At 57.1% G+C, this 22,785-nt stretch overlaps 9 protein-coding genes across 9 annotated transcripts; 6 read left to right on the forward strand and 3 right to left on the reverse strand.

Moving 5' to 3' along the window:
* Positions 1-213: 213 nt before the first annotated feature.
* Positions 214-3,926, forward strand: N656DRAFT_713643 (uncharacterized protein; the record flags this gene model as incomplete). Its single annotated transcript, XM_064811909.1, has 3 exons — positions 214-482; positions 603-796; positions 862-3,926. 3 exons carry the CDS (start codon positions 214-216, stop codon positions 3,924-3,926), a joined length of 3,528 nt encoding a protein of 1,175 aa, XP_064668008.1.
* Positions 3,927-5,524: 1,598 nt separating this feature from the next.
* Positions 5,525-6,159, forward strand: N656DRAFT_799956 (uncharacterized protein; the record flags this gene model as incomplete). The annotated part of the gene is made up of 2 exons (XM_064817945.1): positions 5,525-5,666; positions 5,783-6,159. The coding sequence occupies 2 exons, from the start codon at positions 5,525-5,527 to the stop codon at positions 6,157-6,159; spliced, it is 519 nt and encodes a 172-aa protein (XP_064668009.1).
* A 418-nt stretch (positions 6,160-6,577) lies between these two features.
* N656DRAFT_757263 (nucleotide-binding domain-containing protein) lies at positions 6,578-8,126 on the reverse strand (the record flags this gene model as incomplete). The annotated part of the gene is made up of 3 exons (XM_064813143.1): positions 7,789-8,126; positions 7,585-7,730; positions 6,578-7,515 (listed from the first exon to the last, which is right to left on the reverse strand). Exons 1-3 carry the CDS (start codon positions 7,812-7,814, stop codon positions 6,578-6,580), a joined length of 1,110 nt encoding a protein of 369 aa, XP_064668010.1. The 5' UTR covers positions 7,815-8,126.
* Positions 8,127-10,983: 2,857 nt separating this feature from the next.
* On the forward strand, positions 10,984-13,104 carry N656DRAFT_770123 (uncharacterized protein; the record flags this gene model as incomplete). Its single annotated transcript, XM_064813754.1, has 1 exon — positions 10,984-13,104. The coding sequence occupies one exon, from the start codon at positions 10,984-10,986 to the stop codon at positions 13,102-13,104; it is 2,121 nt and encodes a 706-aa protein (XP_064668011.1).
* A 219-nt stretch (positions 13,105-13,323) lies between these two features.
* N656DRAFT_791034 (small-subunit processome) lies at positions 13,324-15,016 on the reverse strand (the record flags this gene model as incomplete). Its single annotated transcript, XM_064816934.1, has 2 exons — positions 13,324-14,107; positions 14,988-15,016. 2 exons carry the CDS (start codon positions 15,014-15,016, stop codon positions 13,324-13,326), a joined length of 813 nt encoding a protein of 270 aa, XP_064668012.1.
* A 23-nt stretch (positions 15,017-15,039) lies between these two features.
* Positions 15,040-16,898, forward strand: N656DRAFT_799960 (glycoside hydrolase family 47 protein; the record flags this gene model as incomplete). Its single annotated transcript, XM_064817946.1, has 2 exons — positions 15,040-16,689; positions 16,749-16,898. 2 exons carry the CDS (start codon positions 15,040-15,042, stop codon positions 16,896-16,898), a joined length of 1,800 nt encoding a protein of 599 aa, XP_064668013.1.
* A 180-nt stretch (positions 16,899-17,078) lies between these two features.
* On the reverse strand, positions 17,079-19,868 carry N656DRAFT_713897 (class II aaRS and biotin synthetase; the record flags this gene model as incomplete). Its single annotated transcript, XM_064811926.1, has 3 exons — positions 17,079-17,726; positions 17,781-17,979; positions 18,400-19,868. 3 exons carry the CDS (start codon positions 19,866-19,868, stop codon positions 17,079-17,081), a joined length of 2,316 nt encoding a protein of 771 aa, XP_064668014.1.
* Positions 19,869-20,020: 152 nt separating this feature from the next.
* N656DRAFT_205887 (uncharacterized protein) lies at positions 20,021-20,475 on the forward strand. Its single transcript, XM_064808890.1, has one exon. The coding sequence runs from the start codon at positions 20,061-20,063 to the stop codon at positions 20,355-20,357; it is 297 nt and encodes a 98-aa protein (XP_064668015.1). The 5' UTR covers positions 20,021-20,060; the 3' UTR covers positions 20,358-20,475.
* Positions 20,212-22,671, forward strand: N656DRAFT_781641 (uncharacterized protein). Its single transcript, XM_064815620.1, has one exon. It carries the CDS (start codon positions 20,630-20,632, stop codon positions 22,397-22,399), a length of 1,770 nt encoding a protein of 589 aa, XP_064668016.1. The 5' UTR covers positions 20,212-20,629; the 3' UTR covers positions 22,400-22,671.
* Positions 22,672-22,785: the final 114 nt, after the last annotated feature.

The raw sequence follows: 22,785 nt of genomic DNA on the forward strand, positions 1-22,785 counted from the left end.
GTATACCTACCCCTGCGCAGCAGTAGCAAAGACGCACTGCTGCGGGCCAAGCAAAATTCGGCCGGGGGACATCTCTAACGTGAACGTGAGGTTGGTTTTTCTCCGCCGACCTTTCTGCGACTCATTTCTACCGAACCCCCACTCCCGCTATTTTCTTTTTGCCCGACTCGTCTCATCAACCTCCATCCTCTCCTCGCTCCCGACCGCAGCGATATGTCATGGACCTCCTGGACGACGCTGGTTCCTGCACTTCTCATCCTGTCGGCCAGTCTCGCTTGGTTCGTCGAGCCTAAAAACGCCCGAATCAACCTCGTCGCAGCCGTCGGGCTAGCCTTGTTCTGCTGGGCTGTCGCCCCGGACCTCTCCCGTGACGTCTCGTACTCGTTGTATGCCACGACCGTCGATGCCGTCGCTGCTCTGCATCTAGATCTTTTGGTCCTGGAGCATGCCAAGATGTTGTTGATGGGGAGCGCTGTTCTCTGGTACGTTGGTTTGTCCTGCTCCTGAGTCGCCGCCATCACCGCTGCTGCATAACCCCCCTGGCACGTGCCGCCTTGCCGCCATCGTGCCTTCGCAGTAAGCTCACTCGTACGTGGTTGCAGGTTGGCACGCAGAGCCTGGCAGACGCTATGGAAACCTGTTCCTGAGTTGATCAACATCCTGGGCGTCGACGTCCCTGATCCGCCCGATGTGTCGCTGGCGGGCATCCGAGCCGATGCGGCAACGCTGAATTGGGCGCGCCCTCCGGCAAACCGATCGGTCCAAAAATTTCTGATCCAGGTCAACGGCGTGGTTGGTGAGTGCCCTTTGGAGGACCCGGAGCACAACCGGCTCCGCCAGCAAGTCCTGATATTTTCGCAGTGGGTGAGGTTGCCGCAAATCAGGAGCCCGCGATCGTCATCAGCGGATTGAAGCCCGATCACTTCTACAATGTGCGAGTCATTGCCGTCGGATCCAACAACTTCCAGACCGGAAGCCGCGTCATCCGGCTGAGGACGTTTGGCCCCGACGGCCGGCCGCAACTCGGAAGTTCACGTCTCCCATCTAATTTTACGGCGGATGAGCCGCACGGGTCCATGCCTAGCGATGTTGGCAATGAGACTGGAGCCCCTCGCACCGCGGCGCTAGAAGCAGCAGCGCCTCCCGAGGGCGTTGGGTTGCCCGCCCAGGACAGAGGCTCTACCGCACTATCCGGGGCGCGCCGGAACACAGTGACGCGACGCCACTCGCCATCCACTACGAGCCTCGACCAGCCGATACGAGAGGAAGACAGTGCGCATGCTACCAAGACCCTACCAGAGCTGACTGAGAAATTTGAAAGCATCCGCAAAGAAACCGAAGACGTGATGAACCAGATTGCAAAGGAAGAAGCTGACAACAGGTTGCTGCTGGAGGAGCTAGAGGCCGAGAAAAGGGAGAAGAAGAAGGAGCAGAAGAAAAAGGAGGAGCAGACGGAGAAGCTAAAGAGGGATGTCCATTCCACTGATCGGACGATGCGCAACGCATTGCAACGAAAAGCCCAGAGGGAGAAGCTTCTCAAGGAGAAGCAAATTGAGCGGTCAAAGTTCTACGACAACATCGCCAAGTGGGAGAAGGGCATGGAGGACATGCGCGGAGACCGAGAGGGCTTTGACCAGCAGAGAGCTGAGCTGCAAGAGGAGCGGGATCAAAAGGTGAAATGTCTCCGGCGCGAGAATGGCGATCTGCAGGCCGAGTGCTCGCGGCTTGAGGCAGAGCTGAAAGAGCGAAGGGAGCAGGTGAGAGAGTTGGAGGAGGCTCGGAAAAAGCTACCGGGAGGGGAGGATGATAGTGGATGGAGAGAGAAGGACGCCGAGATCAAGCGAGAGTGGGCCCGGAGGCAACGAGAATTGCAAGAGACGCTCGCCCTCGAAACCAAGCGTGCCAGGGAGCTTGATGAGCAATACCGCCTCCTCACCTTACAGCTACAGACCAACCATCAAGCGCCTTATGGCATGTATAACCAGACGAACCCATCTGGCATTGATTTCGACAACCCAACGCTCACGCAGTTGAAGCGGCGGAGCCGGACGAGCAATTCACTTTCCAACGTTTCGATATCCACCCCTTTACCCGCATATTCTCAAATCGACTCGGCTGTAGCCGCTCCTCTCGGTTTTGCCAGCTCGCGATCCATAAACGCGCCTCCCGGATTTGCCCCTGGTCCCTTTATGAACATCTCAGCGGACATCTCCGGCCGCCTCGACGAATCGAGCACTCGGATTGCGCCCGCCCCGTTGAGCCCGTCGGCCACAGCGCTGCTGCCATCTAATATACTGGCAGATCTAGACGACGATGAACCCACCGCCGGTTCCGGGTTCGGATACGATCCCTTCCTCTCGCAGCAACGGGCATCGCCCGAGAACACACCGCAATCCCCGGCATCCTCAGGCAGGTCTCTCAGCATCTTCTCCAGCCCGCATGGCTCGTCCAGCAATCTTCCCTTTCCCCCTTTCCCGAACGACGCTTCAGATAGAATGTCGCTCAATGCCGTTGCTACCGTGCCTTCGCCCATCGCGACAGAGCCACCGCCGAATAAGCTAGGCAGTTTCTTTTCCTTCCAGCGGTCCAGGCCAGCCAAAACCATGGAAAAAGAAGGCCCGGTTCTCGGTAGCCTCAAACAGGGCCAGAGCCAGTCGTTTCCAAAGCAAGCAGATGAGGATGGTCTCGTGAATAGGAGGCGGATCAGTCTCTCTGGCAGCTGGAACGTGTTCAACCGGAATTCGGTAGGGCCGGAAATCACCGATGGACATACGGCTACCTCGCGCATGTTCTCGAGAAGCCTCAATCCGTTTTCGAACTCGCACCGAGCCCCGGGCGCCTCGTTTCCGGAGCGGGACCCTAGCAGTCCCCGGCCAACCAGCATCGCATCCTCGGATTTTCCCCGGCCGTCGACAGATTCGGGCTCAATCTGGGGCCCTCCAGCGGATCCTGCGGCGCTGGCGAAGACCAGCCGTCTCTGGTCGCCTGACACGACCTGGTCAAGGAATCCCTCCCGACGACCATCCCTTCACGGATCGCCGTCGGCTCTAAAGACAACACTGGCATCTGCGGACGATGAGATCCTTAGTGAAGAGATGCTACCCAACGCCCGTGAGGTGGGCGTCATCGGCAGCCGCCCACCGACGCAGTCGTCGAAACCCCTTGGTCGACTGAACCCGAACGCGCCCGCATTCATAGGTTCTTTCTTCAAATCCAAACCCGAAAGGGAGAAGGAGAAAGAAGAAAAGGAAAAGGCCAAGGCGGAGAAGAAGGACAAATCCAAGTTCAAGGAGTCGAAGGAAAAGCACAAGAACAAGGAGGCGGTGTCTACGCCGGAACCCTCGCAGGCGCCGTCCTTCGAATTCGATTCTCCATCAGAGCCCCGCATGTCCCGTGATGGGATGTCGGTGCACACTCTAGCGTCAGTCTCCGAGTCGAGGGACTCGCTGTCACTGGACCAGTCCTTCTCCAACACGCCGTCGGAACCCACGAGTGCCGGTCTCTCGGGCAGCTTCAGGGACGACAACGTGGTGCTGAAGTTGTTCAGGAAGAGCAGCTCCAGTAAATTCAGCCTTGCCGGACGTCTAGGTGGTAAGGAGTCGGGCCTTTTCAAGAAGGGCCCGAGCAGCATTGCTAGCACGGGCGCTTCGGAAAAGGGGACGTCGATGGAGCGGACTAGCATCGGTGACATGGACGACATTGGCGATGAGTCGTTGAACCCTGGCTTCCTGGGCCGCAGCTATGACAGCGTCACCAGCAGCCCGAACCTGGGGTCTACATCGAGTGCGCGGAGCAAGGAGAGCAAGGCGCCGGTGCGGTGGCTCAGCAACTTCAAGAAGGGCAAGAAGGAGAAGGAGAGCCTTGAGCTGGACCGAAACCAGCTCTCTGAGGCTGAAAGGCCGTCCGAGGATAGTTGCAGAGATTGAGTGTGGTTCTCTGGCGGGAAAATGTTGGTTCCGAGGTACATGCAGTAAATAGGTCGAGTGTATGCCATTGCATAGCACAACTAGCGGGCATATGTTGCTGAGAATACGAGAGCAATTGGAAAAGAACCACTAGAACCTGAGTATGTCTTCTCAAGTGCATGCAAAGTAGGGACTCTAGGGAGCGAGAACTGCGCCGTTGGTACTTGGTAGGGGGTTTGGTGTGGCTGGAGCTGCCACCCCTGCTGTGGCGCTAATAAAGGGAACCACTCCGGGCGCACTAGCACTTTTTTATTGGCGCACTAGTACCACATGAGGGTTAGTGTTATGGCGGTCGCCAACCCCAACCCTCCCGCGCCGACCCTGGAGAACCATCCTCGCCATCTTACTGCCTTTGAATTCCACCTATCTTACTGCCTTCGAATTCCACCCATCTTACTGCCTTTGAACTCCACGCAAAGTAAGCTTAGGAAACACGATTATAGCTATTTCTTCCACATTGACTTCAATCGCGATCAATCGCAATCAATCCAACCGCGAATCCAACTGCGAATCTAACTGCGAATCCAACTACGATCAATCCAACTACCTTTCCAGTACCGTTACCAGCCCACCTTACATTGCCAGAGCAGCCACCGCTACCGTCAAGTAACTGATCCCGCCATCACCGGAGACCGGGAGCGACGCCAGCGACGCCAGAAACGCCCAGACAGACGGGGACGGCGGTTCCCATACCACCAGCACCGCAAGGCAACGCCCTACAACGGACAGTTGAATCACAAGCGACAGTCCCCTATAGTTAGTCCTAGGCGTAGATACGTTTGGAGAGATATCGTCGAGGGTAATGTACCTCCTCCTAGTGGACCTGCTACTAGTCAGCCTTAGATCCCGCCCGCTCAACAGTAGCGTTCATAGCCGTAGGCATAGGCGAAGTGGAGGAAGAGGAAGAGGGCCACCGGCGATAAGGGGCGTCCCAGAGCAACGTAGTGCAACAAGGGCTTGGAATAAGGGCGAGGATAGAGGACGTAAGGCAGGGAGGGTAGGTAGCTAACTAAAGAGGCCAAGCCAACTACTGCAAATTGAGCAACCTTCAGTAAAGTAGTGTATTTAAGCGAATTCAGCGATTTAAGCGATTTAAGCGATTTAAGCGATTTAAGCGATTTAAGCGATTTAAGCGATTTAAGCGATTTAAGCGATTTAAGCGATTTAAGCGATTTGAGCCATTTGGAATAGGTTCCAGTACGTTGGATTGAACTGCAGTAAGATGGGTTCTCCAGGGTCGGCGCAGGAAGATAGGGGGCAATAACCCTAACCCTCATGGGGTACTAGTGCGCCAATAAGAAAATGCTAGTGCGCCCGGAGTGGTTCCCCTAATAAATGGTTCCAGCACCTGCTACGGACCTCCAAAGTAGGATAGATAGCACCAGAATCTCACAACACGCCATAGATAAACGCAAGACAAACCCAGCACCGACAACCCAACATTTATTTGCCTTGGACAGCTTGAGCGAACCACGAATACGTAGGGACGGATGTAGGATACAAAGCACTGGCGCGACAACAAAGAACAGAGGTCCAATCTCTCCCACTGAATGGCCGCCATGGCTACAGACGGCGCCGACCAGACAGAGCGCCTGCCCATGCCGTCGCGGAATCCCCTGCCGTTGTCGGCGTCGCAGGAGGCCCAAGTCAGAGAAGTGTTTCATGCGAGAGTAAGGAAAAAGTGCGCCGACGAGATCAAGGGTGTGTGTCTCCCCTTCCTTCCCATGCGTCCCTCGTTTCCCCTCATAAATCCCCCCCATGTCTTTGCTTGAAACCAGGGCTGGGTTCTAACCAGAGATTTATTGGATTTCATACAGCCTTCGCCGACTGCGCCGCCGGCCGGACCTTTTCGGCACCTTTCGCCTGCCGCGCGCTGCACCGGGTCATGAACGGGTGCATGAAGGAGCACGCGACGCAGGCCGAGCACGACGCGGCCCGCGAGGAGTGGTTCGCGCAGCGCCTGCAGCGGCAGCGCGAGCGGGAACGGAAAGCACGCCGTAAGCTGGAGCAGGAGGCTTTTTTGAGGGAGTGGTGGGGCTTGCCGGAGAAGGATCGTGAGGCGGCGAGGAAAGAATGGGAGAAGCTCCAGGCTGCGGAGAGGGTTGGTGGGTTTGCGAGTAGGAATAGGGTTAGGTTGGGGGATAGTACGGGTGCGGAAGGGGGTTCTGGGCAGCAAGGTGAGAAGGGGAGGTGATGATCATGATGTTGGGGTTGGTTGATGAATAGGGAGAGGAGGATGGGCGCCGCACGACACGACACGACACGATGGCGGTTGGCCTACATACACATACCGGGTGGTTGGCACAGGTCCTGGTTCTTCTGAATTGGGACTTTTGTGTCACATGGTTGCCTACCCGAGGACGATGGCCATGCACATGGGCGAACGCTCGAATATCTTGGCCAGATAGATGGCCTCGCTGGGACCGGCGCTGGGAGAGGCGCTGGAATCTCCAGAGAGGGGGCAGCATCTAATGGGCTGGCCACGGTGATGTCGAGACATATGCAGCCTTGTACAGCACATGTATACCAACTGATAGGAACAGAGCGCGAAGCGAATAGAAAGACCGGTAATTCAACTCCCAACGCGAATGCAGGTAGCACCCCGGAGAGATCTACAACCTCGACCTCTCCTGCTCATTCAAATATCCCTTCACTTTCCGCACCACTTCCTCCGCGACACCCCACGACAATTCATACCCCCTCCCACCCAGTCCATAAGCATGCATAACGAACCCAGCGCCGCCGGGCAGGACCTCACTTTCAACCCTGGGCCCGCCGACCCTGGTGGGCCTGCGCCCAACGATATCCCTGAGGACCGTCAACCCGCCTGTCTTGCTCCCCTCCAGAATCTTGGGGTAGGTCCGGACAAAGCTCTCCAGCAGCTGTTCTCTTACAGCCACCGAAGGTTCAACCGCCCAGTTGCCGAGCTCCTTTGTCCCGCCGATAACGGTGCCGCCCTCGAACCCGCGCGGCACGCAAAACGTCCAGCTGCCGTCGGCGTTTTGTCGCGTCACGGTCGCGTCGCACCCCTCGGCCACCAGGCACGTCTGGCCGCGCGTGACGGTCATGCTCGAGTCCGGGACGAGACCCGTTCCCGAGGCGTTGACGACCGCTGATATGGTCACTTTTTCTTGTTGTTGTGGCGATGGCGATGGTAGGGACAGGGAGAAGGCCTCGGCGGGGCTGCGGAGAGTCCGCTTGAGGAGCCTTCCGCCGCGGTGCACGAAGCGGCGCAGCAGGAAGGAGCAGTACACCATGGGGTTGACGCACCACGTGTCGTACTCGCAGGCCCAGGTGACCTTGTCGTCCGGGAAGGCGGACGGGGGGAGGAGGCGGAAGTTGGGGACAGGGAGCGGGTTGGACGCCGTGATGGCCTTGTACTCTGGGCCGGGTGACTCGATGTACTCGATCCCCTTGAGAAAGGTGATGCCTGCCGTGTGCGGGTGGGCAGAGTGTAGCCGCTGCATGTGGGAGAAGGTGACGAGGGAAAAGGCGTGTTCGCGATGAACAGACGGCGGGGAGGCGGCGTGTGGAGGGACCCAGCGGTTGTCTTTGCGATACAAAAGAAAAGGGGGTTGTGTCAGTACAGTACGGAGGGCTCGAGTGACAGAGAACATACGGGCGCCGCCCCAGGGAGAGGTATAGTTGATTTGAGCGATGGGGTCCATTGTCTCGAAAGGCCCCGGAAAGTCGCGGGCTACTATGGTCACATAGTATCCGGCCTCTTGGAGGAGGATGGCACAGCTGAGGCCGATGACTCCGGCCCTGTGGACTGTTAGTCAAGAACTGCTCTGTGAAAAGAAATATGAAGATTTTGACTCACCCGGTAACAACAACGTGTTCGGGCATTTCTTGGAGGTGAGAATTGGATGTTGGCAGGCTAATTGGGGGCAGAGGACTACGGCCTATGAAGGAGTAAGGAGTCGCTGCAGCAGATAGCAGCGTGGGCTACTGCGATATATAGACAACTGATTTACGATTATACCTCGTAGATATGTACACATCCGAGCGGAGACGATGCGACGCTTGAAGTTCCATCCGTCATGAGACCTTCGCTGGCCGACGTGGAATCCTCGAAAATGGTATAGTAGTCTCAATGAGACTTGACGACGGTCTAACAACTTCGTTGGAAAGCACGCATTATCCAGCACTCGGTTTGCATGTGGCTGCTGTGAGACTACAGCACCAAACTTATTTGGTAAAGAGCGCAGCGCGCGGGGTCTCCGAGCTCGCTCCGGGTTGCAGATGCCGAGTGGATCCCCCTGCCAATCGCCGAAATGGGACCGGCTTCCGCCGGAACTGCGACCGGAGCCGATGCGCCAGGTCGGCTCGGCTCCGATCGGGCGTTACCTTGGGACGTGTGCACAGCCTTTCCGGTTCTTCGTCATGGTCACTCTACTAGTAGTAGGCAATAAATCGGTGGCGCTTAAGGGGCGAAGGAGCTAGGTGTGAAGTGCTCTCGAAAGGAAACGGACAGTGCTCTACCTGTCTGCACCTGCCACCCATAACCTATCCTGCAACGTCTCGCTCTTTCCTCTCTTGTGATGGTGGCCTTTAGTAAACGCCCCCCCCCCCCCCCCCCCACTCCTACTCGCCTCCCTCTTAGGTCTCTCAAGTTCCAATGATCTCTCTCTTCACTGTTCAGCTTTCACCTCAGGTTGCCGGGCCTCCCAAAGCCCGACATCTACGGACACACTGGTCTTCTGCCGTCGTCACAATCTGTGAGATTTCCACCCGCGTCCAAGAATAGCGGGGTGGAGGGTCAGAAATTCCTGTGCTCGAAGCAAACAACAACCACCCGTACCCTACCTATTACACGACAGACGCGGCACCTATTTTATCCCTTTCTCCTCAACTGCTGGCTAGCGGAATAATCCCCAGGGGCAAATCTACTTGGACTGACGATCTAATACGAATAGAAATAGAACATCGTGGGCGGGTTGTTGACGAGCCCATTCCCGTGTCACCGCCGGAACAAAGGCGAACGGTGCTGACTGGCACGATGTGGAATTCCAAAATATTTTACTCCAAAATATTTTTGGGATGAGCAGCCCGCAGCCAAATACCAGTGTAGTGCCTTACACCGTATCTTAGTGACGGGGTCAAGAGAGGCTAGACTGAGGCAAGGTGAAAGGTGCTCTGGCACTAGTATTCACTTACCGGCTAGTCACGACACTTGTCTAAGTTCTGACACTTGTCAAAGTTTCTCGAGTTCTCGAGTCCCTGGAACAGTGATCTCACCTTTCTTAAATGAACGGAGTATAGACAACACACATGTAGAAGATGATCCTCTTACCCGTTACCGAGGCTCTGGCTCGCTGCCCGCGCGAGAGACATGATCACTGACAGCTGCTTTCACAGACATAAAAGCCGTCGACGGGTGGTAGACATATGGGCGTGTAACACTGCAGCTGCACTCCACGTTGTTCCCGCTTCGAAGACGGGAACTATTCATATAGGCCGGGTGTCCAACTTCCCGGAGCAAAGAGAGACTTTGATTCGCTTGAGCACTTAGCGAAGCCATATAGAAGGCTGCACTCGACCCGTCTTGAATGGGAAGTGGAAGACGGGGCCAACACGGAAACTGCCGCTGTGCCGCTGTGTAGATAAATTCATGAATCTGAACCTGACATTGGCGGAGAAACTAGATGTAGAGTCAGTGATTTCGGGATGCCGAGTTCTTGGGGTCCAGGTTTCCCACCACAATCATTGATGCATCGCCTAAATTTCTTTAGGCACTACACTTACCGCCCAAGTTTGCTGTTGAAGGTTGCTCATCAGACTAATGACGCGTCTGAGCTGGTTGCTCGGATGATATACCGGCGCATTCTGAAGTCATAAGAAAGCTCGAGACTCGTCATTGCTTTGTACCGACTCCGGAGGTATGGCCGCTGCTTAAAAGCCACGGTTCTTCAGCTGGTCCGCGAACTACATCCAGCACAGGGCTAACTCGCCGGGTAGCTCTTGATCAATGTAGGCCGCGCGCAGCGCTATCAAACTGGCTGCACAGGAAAAAACGTAGGGAAGACGTTCTAATCTTCCACAGGAGGTGCCGCCGGGCCCAGCCTCGTCCATTTCACTCCTCACCTCATGCCCAGGGCGGGTAGGGCAACAATGTTGCAGCAGCAAGAGACAAGCAGACGCAAGTACGATCAGATTCGTCGACGTTGATGTAGTGTAGTGGGCGTCTATCTGCAGAGTGATTCAGCCCCTGATTGGCTTTGACAATCTATTTTGGGTGGTTCTTTTCCTCCCCACCCGCGATTGCCCCTCCTGCTTCCGCTCAGAGAGCTCTGTTCTGGCCATTCACAACGCGTTTCCAAAAGACAAGGCCCATTGACCGCCGTCCGGGGTCTAACCCTCAGCGCTTAAGCCTGCAAGATCCAACCTCTGGTCGGAAGTCGGGATCTCGCCCAGCGGGTTTCTAGCCCGCGCGTTGCATGGGGCTAGCTGGGCCCAGGATGACGATAGGCCAGAACCAGGGACCTCACCTCTAATCCAGCCTGGTGAATTTACACGCGCAGTCCTCGTAGGCGCACCTACATTACACACCCGCTGGTAGCGTGCACCACTCACGCCACTCCGACTGACAGTACGGCACGCGGGACAAGAGACAGGGGCTCGAAGCTCGAGTCGCCGTGTGCAAGTACACTTGCTCAGGTCTTATACACTGCATATACATACAAGACACACAAGGAGGACAAGGGACTCCTCCATTGCCAAGATGTACCCTCTGCCACTTGCAATTACCGCTGTCTTCCCTGACCTTGATAGCCTTTTGAATAAAACGGATTGGTTCCCGGCCTTTGTCCTGATCCCGTGCCCTTGTTCAATTCCATCATCAGTTTCTGCTGGCGTCGACTGTGGGGAGAGCTAGGAGAGAAAAACACCACGCGGGTCTCCTGTTTTCAGTCGTATGATCTGAGATCATGTTTCGATGACAATTCCCGGCATCTTTGGAGCATAGCCACAGCCACCCGCGCCCGCAGCCAAGCGGACCAGATCCTTTAGAGACGACATGTCGGCACCGACCTTGGCCGGAGGGCTCTCCCTGTTTCCCAACACCAGCAACACCCCGAGACCGCCATCTCGATCCAGGGGCGCCGCTACACCACAGGAGGGGCCTTCTCCTTCGACCGAGACAACGCCGCCCCGCCCCGGAAGGCAAGTACCTGCGCGGAGGAATTCATCAGCTACCAGGGAGGGCAGGCAGAGGGCAGTGTCAAACAACCCGTGGCAGCACGCCCTCGATGCTCGCCAGCACCAGCTCTCTGCCGAGAGCACGGCAGGCCCGTCCACCACCGCCGACCCTGTGATAGAAACCACGACGCCTCAACCAGTGGCCGACGTTCCGCAGCGATGCGAAACCGCCTTCTCCGAAGCCCAGACTCTTGTCCGGAGTCCAAGCCAGAGATCCCGGAGCTCCATCGCGAAACCACCATTAGCCTATGTGCCGGGAGAGTCTTCTTCCTCCGTGCCACCCGGGACGGCGATTTCCGAGCCGCCAGCGCTCCGCTCTATATTCCCCCGGTACAATCCTCAGCTTCCCCTGGACCGGCAGGAGTACTATCCGACTCAAGCAAGCCCAACCCACATTCCGCAAGCAGCAATCAGCAGGCCGCTCTACTCCCCCCGGAGCGCCGCCGCCAACGTTGCCTCACCGAGCGACTCGCGCAGCCCGCATGGTGGTGGTAATGCCCAGGTACTCAGCCCTGCGCTGACGGCCAACTCTTCCAGCCGGTGGCCCGGCCTGGGGCATCGGCACCCCGAGCCCGCCGCCATCCCGCCCGTCAGCACGACCGAGGAGCTCCGCACGCTGTGGAAGGTGACCAACGGGTGGAGGGCGTCGTCACTGGAAGCGCGCAACTACTGCCTCAAGCTGACGGCCGCGCCCGACGCGCCCACCTACACCCTCTCGTCAGCAAGCAACCAGCCCTTTTACTGCCTGCGCATCGACCCGACCTCGGCCTCGGCGCTCGTGTCGCTGTCGCGCTACGACCCCAACAAGCCCTTCAAACCCAACACAAGCAGCGCGGTATTTGCCTCGTCGTCAGCAGCGGCAGATCCTTCTTCTTCACCCTCCCTGCGCGCTTCGTCATCTTCCTCCTCCAGCAGGCGTTCAGAGCATCAACTGCAGAACGTCGCCCACAACCCCTCAACCACCTCGTCCAAGCACCAAAAGTACTGGCAAGAAGTCCTCGCCACCACCCTCGAGCCAAGCGCACTTTCTATCCGCAGACATCAACCCCAACCCCAACCGCCACCGCAATCCCCATCAGAAGCACCCGGAGAAAACCCAAACGACGGACTAGTAGCCGCCCTCTGGCCAGCCGCTGCCGCCCGCCTAGTCGCCGACCGCTCCAACGACGCGACCACCGTAGCCCTCGCACAAGCCGAGTCTGCACGGCTAGTCTGGGACGCCGATACGGGAAATCACTACCTGGTGCACCCGGCGCTGGCGGTGCCGTTTTGCGTGACGTGCGAGCGCCACCCGGCCTTCTCGCGCACCGAGTACGCGCTCGAGCATCTCGAATCCCCGCAGCACCTGGCCCGATTGACGCTCACCCAGGGCCAGCAGGGCGGCTGGCTCGAGGTTGATACGAATGTCGCCCGCCAGGTGCCAGATGCGGTGTATCTCGTGGATGTGGCTGTTGCGGCGCTGCTGATTGTAGCGCATCTTGATGGTCATATTAACGGCGGGGGTGGTGCGGGTGGTGGGTTTATGGGGGGTGGAGGGGTCGAGGTTTTTGAACCGCCGCCTGTTGTGCCCGCGGCCGGGGATGGGTCGTTGTTTGGGCTTGGGCGGGGAAGTGAGGATGGCGGCAGGGGCAGCCGGTTGAGTAGGGCGAGTAGGGCTAGTCGAAGGGAGGCTAAGAGGGGCAAAGGGGGGACGGTCAAGAAGAAGAAGAGGATGGAGCAGTTTGAGATTGACTTGGAGAGTCAGAGCAGCGGATTCGCGGGCAAGATGGGCGGCGGGCAGGCGGGGGAGAAGGACAAGATTCCCGGCGTGGCCAGGGCGCTCATCGGCTTGCTGACCGTTACGCTCAAGTGCTTTGTGTGGTGCGCGACGCTGGCGTTCAGGGCGCTCATGGCCATCTTGTCCGGCCTGGCGAGGTGTTGCGGCGCGGGCAAGCTATGAGGAGTGAGGAGGGTGTAATGGCTGCTCCCTCAGGGAGATTCGAGTTGAATTAAGAACACTGTGAGAGGGCATAAACGGGCTTCTGGACCCGGCTTTATTCATGGTCATGATAGGTATTCTGGCGTTGGGTATTTTGCATAATAACATTCCCCCTTTGGAGCGAAGCCAGACTTATCGCTCCCCGAAGGAAAAATATGGACAGCGGCGGGATCATGCCAGCTACCTCTTTCTCTCGCGGACCTTGATCCGCCTCCCGCTCTTGGTGATACCGCCTGATGTCGCCGTCTTGGCCATCTTGGCCTGCTGCAGCTCGAGCTCGTACTCGGCATCCGCTAGCCCTTTTAACTTCTTCTTCGCGTTCTTCAGTTTCCGCTGGAGCTTCTCGAGATTCTCTGCTTTCCGGCGTGCCTCTGCTGCTTTCTCATCGTCCTGGTCGTCGCCCAATTCCCCCATTGCCTCGTCCTCGTCCTCTGCCTGCTCCTCCAGCGCCTGCTGCCTTTCCTCGGCTGCATCGAAAAACACAATCCTTTTGGGCTTTTGCGGCCTAGATGATGTTGTGCCCATATCGTCCTCGTCACTGTCGTCGCCCTCGTCGTCCCCGGCCATCTGCTCTGTCGTCCCGCCGGCGAGAATGAAGCGCTCCTCCAACTCCCGCACCTCCTTGGCTGCCACATTTCGCATTGTCCGCAAATATCCCAGGTCTTGCGTTTTGAGCAGCCGCACTGTGTCCATGTCCATGGCCTTGTTGCCGCGGTCGCCGTCGACGGTACCCGTGAAGGATTTGCCGCGCGTGATGGCCGAGCCGGGCCCCTTGCGCGACAACATGCCAAAGTAGAACTCATCCTCGTTGCGGTCGGCCGCCTTCTGACGCAGCGATTTGAGCACGGCCTTCTTCTTGTTGTAGTCCTTGGCGCGTTTCTGGTAGTCTTTGTGCTTCTCGAGCAGACCGAGCCTCGCTCGTTCGAGGGGCTGCGCCCGCTCGCGGTGGGCTCGCCGTTGGATGCTAGTTTTGTCAACATTAGGCTGTTCTGGGGGCTGATCGGTAAACTCACCTATTGCGGAGAGATGACATTGTTGCGATGAGTTATGGAATGTGGAAATGGAGAGTGACAGTGCTGGCGATTTGGAGTTGATGCAAAGCTATCGCCAAAATTTTGGGCGATAGCATTTCGATAACGCTGATTACAGCCTTACAGGGGCTTTTCTTTGGAATTTGACCACCAAGTCTTGGCAGAGATCAACCGAATCCATCAATCTTGGCGAACATTAGTTAGGCTTGGCAATCTTCAACTGCCAGCTCCTTTCAACTTCTCACCAATTCTTCAAGGAGATTTGCGTGGAAGTCAGAATCTGGACCTCCCCATGAATGGACCCAACGATGGCCCTGCTAATCATTTATCTACGTGGCGTCCAGACCTCATGTCCACTACGGACAGTTTAGGTGTTCCTGTCCCGCAATTACGATTCATTCGAGCATCAATCGATTCATTGCTACCTGAGCTTATAACGAACGGGTGCATCTCCCGAGTCTTTAGCACAAATGCTGGCCTCCTTTCAGCTTTCCTTTTCATGCGAGGTTGAGCACTTGTACGGAATACTGTTGATGCACAGGCTCCAACCAGCAGCAGGGGAATTGCCGACCCAGGACCCAACGAGCCCGGGAACGTCAGGGGAACTTCCAATTTCGGGCGATGATGAAGCCAAGCGAGGGTTCGTTGGGGTCTGTGGCTTACAGGCACTGAAGATCCTGATGCAGCCAAAACAGGTTTCTCCAGTGAGGCCGGTAAGGTAAATACTTTATTCCTTCTGCTACATTACATATGCCGCTGCATAACTCTTCCAGTTGCTAGAACAATAATCATTCATTGCTCATGTTGCATCACCGGTTCTGGTCTTTGGATTGCCTGTCCATGTTCCCATCGACGCGTTGGAACGATGGCCGTCCCGACAGCCCGACGTAGGTTCCTACGCCTAGCTCTCGTGGCGATCATCTTCCTTATCTCCTACCTTCTGCTTGGTCCAACCGACTACATTGCGGCGAAGACGCAATGGCACAATCTCAAGTACATACCCAGCAGCTATGACTGGGGAAAACGGCAACAGGTGCACCCTGTCGATATGTCGGCAATGGCGCGTTTGCCTGAAGGGACCCCTCGCCAACTGTCCCGGATTCAACACAAATTCTCAGCAGACGACTTGAGCAGCTCGCACAGCAAGACGCGGGGAGCTCGCCGGGATGCTGTCAAACGCGCGGCCATGAAATCCTGGAAGGCTTATCGAGAGTACGCCTGGGGCCAGGATGAAGTTGCCCCTCAGAGCCTGGTCGGGGTAGACAGCTTTGCCGGATGGGGTGCCACGTTGGTTGACTCGCTGGATACTTTATGGATCATGGGCTTGAGAAGGGAGTTTTACGAAGCCGTACGCCATGTCGGACGCATTGACTGGAACAATGCGACCTCCCCTTACTGCAGTCTGTTCGAGACCAATATCAGGTACTTGGGTGGGCTGCTTTCAGCCTACGACCTGAGCCAGGAGAAGATACTCCTCGACAAAGCTGTTGAGCTTGGGGACATGCTCTATGCTGGGTTCGACACGCTAAATCATATGCCTGCCAACAGTTTCAATTTTGAGCAGGCCAAGGAGGGCAAGCTGGTGGCTGACAAGCACGAATCTTCTGCCGCCGCTGGGACGCTGTCGCTGGAGTTTACGAGACTCTCGCAGCTGACGGGCGATCCAAAGTACTATAATGCCATCGCAGGTGTCACAAGGGCGCTCGAAAGGACCCAAGACTCAACCAACCTCCCAGGGATGTGGCCAGTCTTTATCGACCTCTGGAGCGGCTTCCGTGCCACTGGAACCGACTTCTCTCTCGGTGCCTCTTCTGACTCAGCATACGAGTATCTGTCCAAGATGTACGCGTTGCTAGGCGGGCTGGAACCGAGTTATGAAAAACTGCACACAAAAGCCATGGCGGCAGCCAAGAAACACCTGCTCTTCCGGCCCATGCTGCCGGAAATGTTTCCCGGCACAGCGCCCGACATTCTCTTCTCCGGCACGGCACTGTCTAACGGACAAATCGTCGAGCTGCAGCCCGAAGTGCAGCACCTCGGCTGCTTCGCCGGCGGGATGTTCGCCCTTGGGGGGAGACTGTTCAACCAGGAAGACCACGTGAGGATAGGCGAGCAGCTGGCCCGCGGGTGCGCCTGGGCGTATCATGCCTTCCCCACGGGCATCATGCCGGAGGTGTCAGAGGTGATACCCTGCGAAAAGAAGAGAGATGGTGTTGACGGGAACGACGACTTCCCTCGCTGCGCGTGGAACGAGTCCCGGTGGAAGGCGCACGGCGAACATGTCGTCAGGTTCCCAAAAGGTTTCGTAGCGGTCCGGGGACCGGAATATCACCTGCGGCCTGAGGCCATCGAGAGTATATTTATCCTGTACCGAATCACGGGCAAAGCGGACCTGCTAGACGTGGCGTGGCGTATGTTTGAGTCAATCAAGGAGGCGACTGAGACGCGGCACGCCTACTCGGCGATCTCGGACGTACAGACGACTGGCCGGACGACCAAGATAGATTCCATGGAGGTGAGTGGTTGCCGTTGGAATTTGAAGACCTGGATGCGATGCTGACTCTCTTTGCGCAGAGTTTTTGGATTGCTGAGACACTCAAATACTTCTATCTCATCTTCTCGGAGCCCGATCTGATCAGTTTGGATGACTATGTCTTCAATACGGAGGCGCACCCGCTGAGAATACCAAAGCCCGCAGACAGCCGAGTAAAAGGAGATACATAAGATGAATTCATCGCGACATGGCTGAACCCAACAGATTGATCCCTCTTGAACCCGGATAAGCAATCCTACGCACGCCTTTTAAACTCTCGAATCATGGGTCATGTCTATCCGTATTTTGTCGACTCCTTGTGAAACCCTGGCAAAGCAATAACACCCCAATCCGCATGGACTGACCACCCTTCAATCCACATCACTCCCGACCTCCTCCTCCTCCATACCCTGCCTAAACACCACCTTCTCACACAGCTGCAGACACTTTCTAACCGGCAGCCCAATAACATTATCCACCGCCCCCGCGACCCTTTCCACAAGGAGCATACCCCCAATCCCCTGAATTGCATACCCACCAGCCTTGTCGACCCCCTCACGGGTGCGCACGTAGCTCTCGATGACGTCGTCGGGGAGGCCGTCGCGCTCCTCGGCAAACGTGACGCGTGTCTCCTCGACGTGGGAGGCCAGCTCGTAGCCCGGGTGGCTGGCGTCGGCTTTTGGTGCCAGCACGCACACGGCCGTCAGCACGCGGTGCTCTCGCGTGTCCCGCAGGTGCTTGAGCATGCGCACGTGCTCCGCCTCGGACCGCGGCTTTTCGAGGATCTGCCCGGATTTGGTCGATATGATGGTGTCGGCTGCTATCACCACGGCCGGGTCTTCTTGTTCTTTTTGATCTTGTTGTGTGGTGGTATTGTCGTCGGAGGAGAGCGCGGCTTGGTACACGGCCAGGCACTTACGCCTGGCGGTGGCTAAGACGTATTCTTCGGCCGAGAGCTGCTTCTTGTCGAGGTCTTCGGGTTCGGTGGAGGGGATGATCTCGAGGTTGGGGAGACCGATCTGTTCAGTTGTTAGAGCAAGGTTAAGAGAAGAGGGGAAAGGGGGAAGGCGAACTTGTGCTAGGAGGGCTTTTCTTCGCGGCGACGCGCTCGCTAAAATCACGCGCTTGGAGCGCAGATAGGATAGGATGGGCAGCTCGAGCGGTAAGGGGCCCCGTTTGATGGGCGCGCTCTGGCGGATAGGTATGCCGTGAGCTCGGGCTGCGGCGATGTGCTCGGGTGGGGGATCGGAGGGGTCAGTGAGGTCCATGGCGCTCGTTTTGTGGATCGGAAAGGGGTAGGGGAGGTCGGAGATTTCTGAGTCGAAGAGTAAATTATAAAGATCTCTAGAGTAATATACGTACGGAACGTGTAGTAGTAGTAGACACTTAACCTGATAGAGCTGCCTTGCAGGTGAGGGGCCGGCCAGTTAAGCTCCGGACCGTAGCACAACCCCACCTTCCCAACTAAAGCTGCGGCACTGCGTCATCGCCCGGCATTAGCAGACCAGATAAGATTTAAAGCTTAACTAGATTACTTCCAGATTCCTACGGTACGTTACACGTACAAGTTCCAGCTTCGGTTTCAGCGTCTACTTATGGCCGGAAGAAGCTCTAAACACAGATTGTTCTAGCATCTGTGTGGTGATACAATACTGTTACAATCCCGGCTATTGATAGGCGTTCGCCTTCGACTGCATATACCCGCGGAGCTCCTCTGGTGTGAAGCTCATCTGCTTCAGGAGCTTGGCATTGGCCCCGGCCAAGGCGCTTGCATTGACAGAGACGACCCCCTTTTCAACGTCCTTTGGGCCGACAACGACGATCAGGCTATACCCCTTGGAGGTGGCCTCACGCACCTTCGCCGCTAAGCCGCGGGCGCTATCGTCAAAGTCGACGACAAAGTTGGTTGGGGAGGCTGGCTCATCGGGCGACGACGTGGACAAACCAAGCAGCACATCGCGCGTGTGTCGCGCCCAGTTCACAACAGGCTCCGAGTCGTTCAGCGTAAGAATGATAGCCTGCCTGGGGTTGAGCCAAAACGGCCACTTCCCGTTGTAGTGCTCGATCAACAGCGCCATCAACCGCTCCACCGAGCCAAGCACGGCGCGGTGAATAAGCACCGGCCGGACGAGCCCGAATTCGGCGAGCAGCTCGGGGTCCGTTGTGGTTTCGCCCCGCCTTTCAACCTCGGGGGCTGGTGTGGCATACTCGAGGCCAAACCTCTTGGGGAGCTGGAAATCAAGCTGGATGGTGGCGGTCTGGTGCTCCTTCCCGTCCGAGTCCTTCAGCACAATGTCAATCTTGGGCCCGTAAAAAGCGCCGTCGCCCTCATTGACAGTCCATGCCTGTCCGCTTGCATCGAGCGCTCGTCTAAGCGCATTTTCAGCTTGTTCCCAGTCCTCGAGCGCCCCCATGTACTGTTCCGGTCGCGTAGAAAGCGTCAACCGGTATGGGCCGAGGCCGAAGACGCGATAGGTAAGGCGGACAAAGTCCAGCGTCTTGCGGATCTCGTCCTCGATCTGGGACGGCCGGCAAAAGATGTGCCCGTCGTCCTGGTGGAACCTGCGCACGCGCGTCAGGCCGCTTAGGGCGCCCGAGATTTCGTTCCGGTGCAGCGGGCTGAAGTCGGCGTACCGGATCGGCAGGTCGCGGTAGCTTCTGGCTTGCGACGCGAAGATGAGGCAGTGGCCGGGGCAGTTCATGGGCTTGAGGCCGTATTCAGACTCCTCGCCGCCCTCGGTGATTTCGGCGCGCGACGGCGAGGTGCTGGTCACTGTGTACATGTCTTCGGAGTAGTTTTCGAGGTGTCCCGACTTGGCCCAGAGAGCCTTTTTGTAGATGGTTGGCGTGATGACTTCCTGGAAGCCATAGCGGATATATTGCTTGCGGAGGAAGTCGGTCAGCTGGTTGAATATGCGCGCGCCATTGGGGAGGAAGATGGGCGACCCGGGACTGTATATGGACGTGGTAAACAGTTCCTGCTGTACGCCGAGGTTCCGGTGGTCTGGCGCAGGGGGTTTCGATGGGGAAGGGTCGGGGCTGTCGCAGGACGAACAGAGACGGCGCTGGATTTGGGGAGTCGGAAATCGTTGCGCTATCCTAAAATGAAATTGCCTTGTCAAGATTTGCGCGAGGCATCCTGGCGCCCGCGGCAAGGGCATCCTGCCGCTGGCCCCAACACCAAATGGTTGCCCTTTCTCCAGGTCGGTCCTCTTGAGCAGGTGTGGTGGTTCAGATGGCACCCGCGACACGTGTGACGTGACCAACAATTTAACTTTTCCCGGATCCAGGATGGCCCTAACTTTGAGTACCGGTAACATTACTGTACTCTTTACAGTATTTACATGTGACGTATGTATGTACATACAAAGATTGTATTACGCTGCGGGGGGCTTTGCATCAGCGGAGGTGAAAGACAGCCAGTCCAGGTGATCGGGCATTGTATTCGCACAGTGCCCTGCATCGAGCATTGGGTGTCATTCACCAGTAACAAACGCGAGTACAGTACATACCAAACACCTCCAACGACCCATCACCAGTCAGAAGCACTGATAGCTTCCACATCCCTCTCAACCCACAATGGTTCTGTTCGATGCTCCAGTCCACCAACTTGGTCAACATTTCCATCGGCCCTCTGCTGCCTACCGTGACTCATTTCAGAGGTCAAAGCGAAACTGACCGCCATCTCTGCACCCCACATCTCTCGGACACTGTAAATACATGCAGTACCGGGGCTTGCTACTAGTGCCCGCTGCTGCCTTGGATACCTCGTTTCGCCACTTAGACGCGCCGACGCGTGACCTCGCGACATCCTATTCCGTACCAAAGGGCATATTAAATATCCCAACTTGGACCGGGTCTCAGACAGTGACGGGAATTCTCCTTGATGCGCGACCGCTCTGGCAGCTCGGGGCGGCGCACCATGGCAGGCTCATCCAAGAAGCGAGACTTTGAGCCAGAGAGGTCATGGCGCATGGTTGAGGGCGGCGAGAATGACAGCTTCGATACCTCTATTCTGAATGACGATAAAGACTTCAACATCTCAAGCAGCAGCGAGCAGTCGACGCAGCCGTACGGATCGCAACCCTTCAGCATTGGTGGATCCCAGCCTTTCAGCATCGGGGGCTCTCAGGATGACAGCATCGAGAACTTTCTCTACAAGGCCGAGAACGACGAGCAGGTCCTCCTAAGGTCGCCTTTCCGCCCCTCGGTGCCTCAGTCGGTGCGACATGGCTCGAGAGAGGACATGAGGCACCGCTCACCCGAACCCGAGTTTCACATGCCCCGGGTCGACGTCGAGAGTCCAAGGAGATCGAGCACCCGGTCAACGACGACAATGAGAGCTGCTCCGCCCCCGTCACTCCCGGGGATTAGGCGCCGACAGGTAGGACCATCCGAGGGTCCTGCCAAGGAGCGGCGCAACCGGGGAAACCATGGTGATTCCAGAGACGGGCAGACGATGAGCGGCCATGGGCTCTGGGATTTGTTGATTGAACACCTCGTCAGCGTACTATCATGGTGGTTTGGCGTGGTGGGATACGCATTCCGATATGCACAAAAGCCGCTTGCCTTACTGCTGTCGTTGTACCTCACTTTTGGCGGGATCGTCGTGCTGCAGAACATGGCAACCAAGTCGCTCTACGCCTCCCTTTCCCCGATCTGCCGCCTGCCAGGCGCGTCGTGGTTTGATTTGCCCTTCTGTCCACACTTCGTGCCAAACGAGGGTCAGGGAGAGCAGCGCGGGCAGCAGGCCGAGTTTGAGACCTTGATGGATTTCCAAGACCAGTTCCAGCAAGTTGCCGAGAAGTCAGCCCAGGGGGTGTCTCTCCCTATGGAAATGAAACGCTCCGAGGCGTCGATTCGTGATCTACGTACGCTGGTCCGCTACAGCAGCCTCACGCGCAAGGAGGAACTGGTTCTTGAATTCGACGGATTCATTGAAGCTGCGGGAAAAGCCTCCAGCGATCTCCAGAGATTCAACACACATGTTGGTTCGGCCGTCGACTCCCTTATCAGCATCAACCGGTGGACAGCCCGCTTCCTCGACGACCTGGACCGCGGCAGCAACGATGACCAGCATGCAGTAGGCGTCGTGGGCCAATGGACGAACTGGCTCTTCTCGCCCTTCCAGCCCGCTGTCTTTTCCGAGCGGGACATTTTCAAAACATACACCGAACACACGGCTCTGGTGTCGGAAAAAGTTGGCGACCTGGTCCTGGAAGGCGAGGCTGTGCTGCACTCGCTGTCCAAGGCCGGCGACCACTTGGACATCATTCACGACTTTGTCACGCGGACCCGCATAACAGTCCAAGACCGCAAGGACCAGGTGCTCTCGACGCTGTGGGCGCTCGTGGGCGGCAAGAGCAAGCAGCTGAGGAGCCTGGACAGCCAGCTGTTGCTGCTCAAGCAGGTCGACACGCAGCGCCAAGGTGCCGTCAGGCAGGTCAGTGAGATGATTGCCGAACTGCAAAAGGTCCAGGCCGGACTAGAGGACCTGAGGGACCGGGCCGCCCAACCGGGGCTGCTTAGAGGACGGGTCGATGTGCCGCTTAGTGTGCACGTCGAGACGATTGACCGCGGCTTGGAGAGACTGGAGTCGGCGCGGAGCAGGATCAGGGCTATTGAGAACGAGAGGCTTAGGGAGGCAATAGCGAGAGGGAAGGGAGGAGAGAGGTTGATTGAGTCGATGTGAATTCACCGGTTTGGGGTTACACGGCGCTTGTTGGCATTGACATTCTTGGGAGATGCTCTGGACTGGACAGGTATATGGCATCGTGGAGCAGGTCAAGTGAATGTATCCATAGGATTTCCTTCCACATTCGACGAGGCGGTTAGGAACTTGGGGTTGGGAACTTGGAACAGAGGGATACCGGGCCATCAGCGGCGTTTTGGAGACAACCGGGCAATTTTTGTAAATTTTGCAAGCATCATCACTTTTAATATGGTAACCGCCAAATCACTGTGTACTGGGACTGGCTTGTGATTTTGGGACTGCATCTGGCTGCCCGTGGCCCGCTAACATGACTACAGCAATCAGCAAACCGAGAGCTTATCAGCGGAGAGTGCGGGGTGATGCAA

This window comes from Canariomyces notabilis (genome assembly GCF_033297395.1).
Source record: "Canariomyces notabilis strain CBS 508.74 unplaced genomic scaffold N656scaffold_19, whole genome shotgun sequence".
NCBI lineage: Eukaryota > Fungi > Ascomycota > Sordariomycetes > Sordariales > Chaetomiaceae > Canariomyces > Canariomyces notabilis.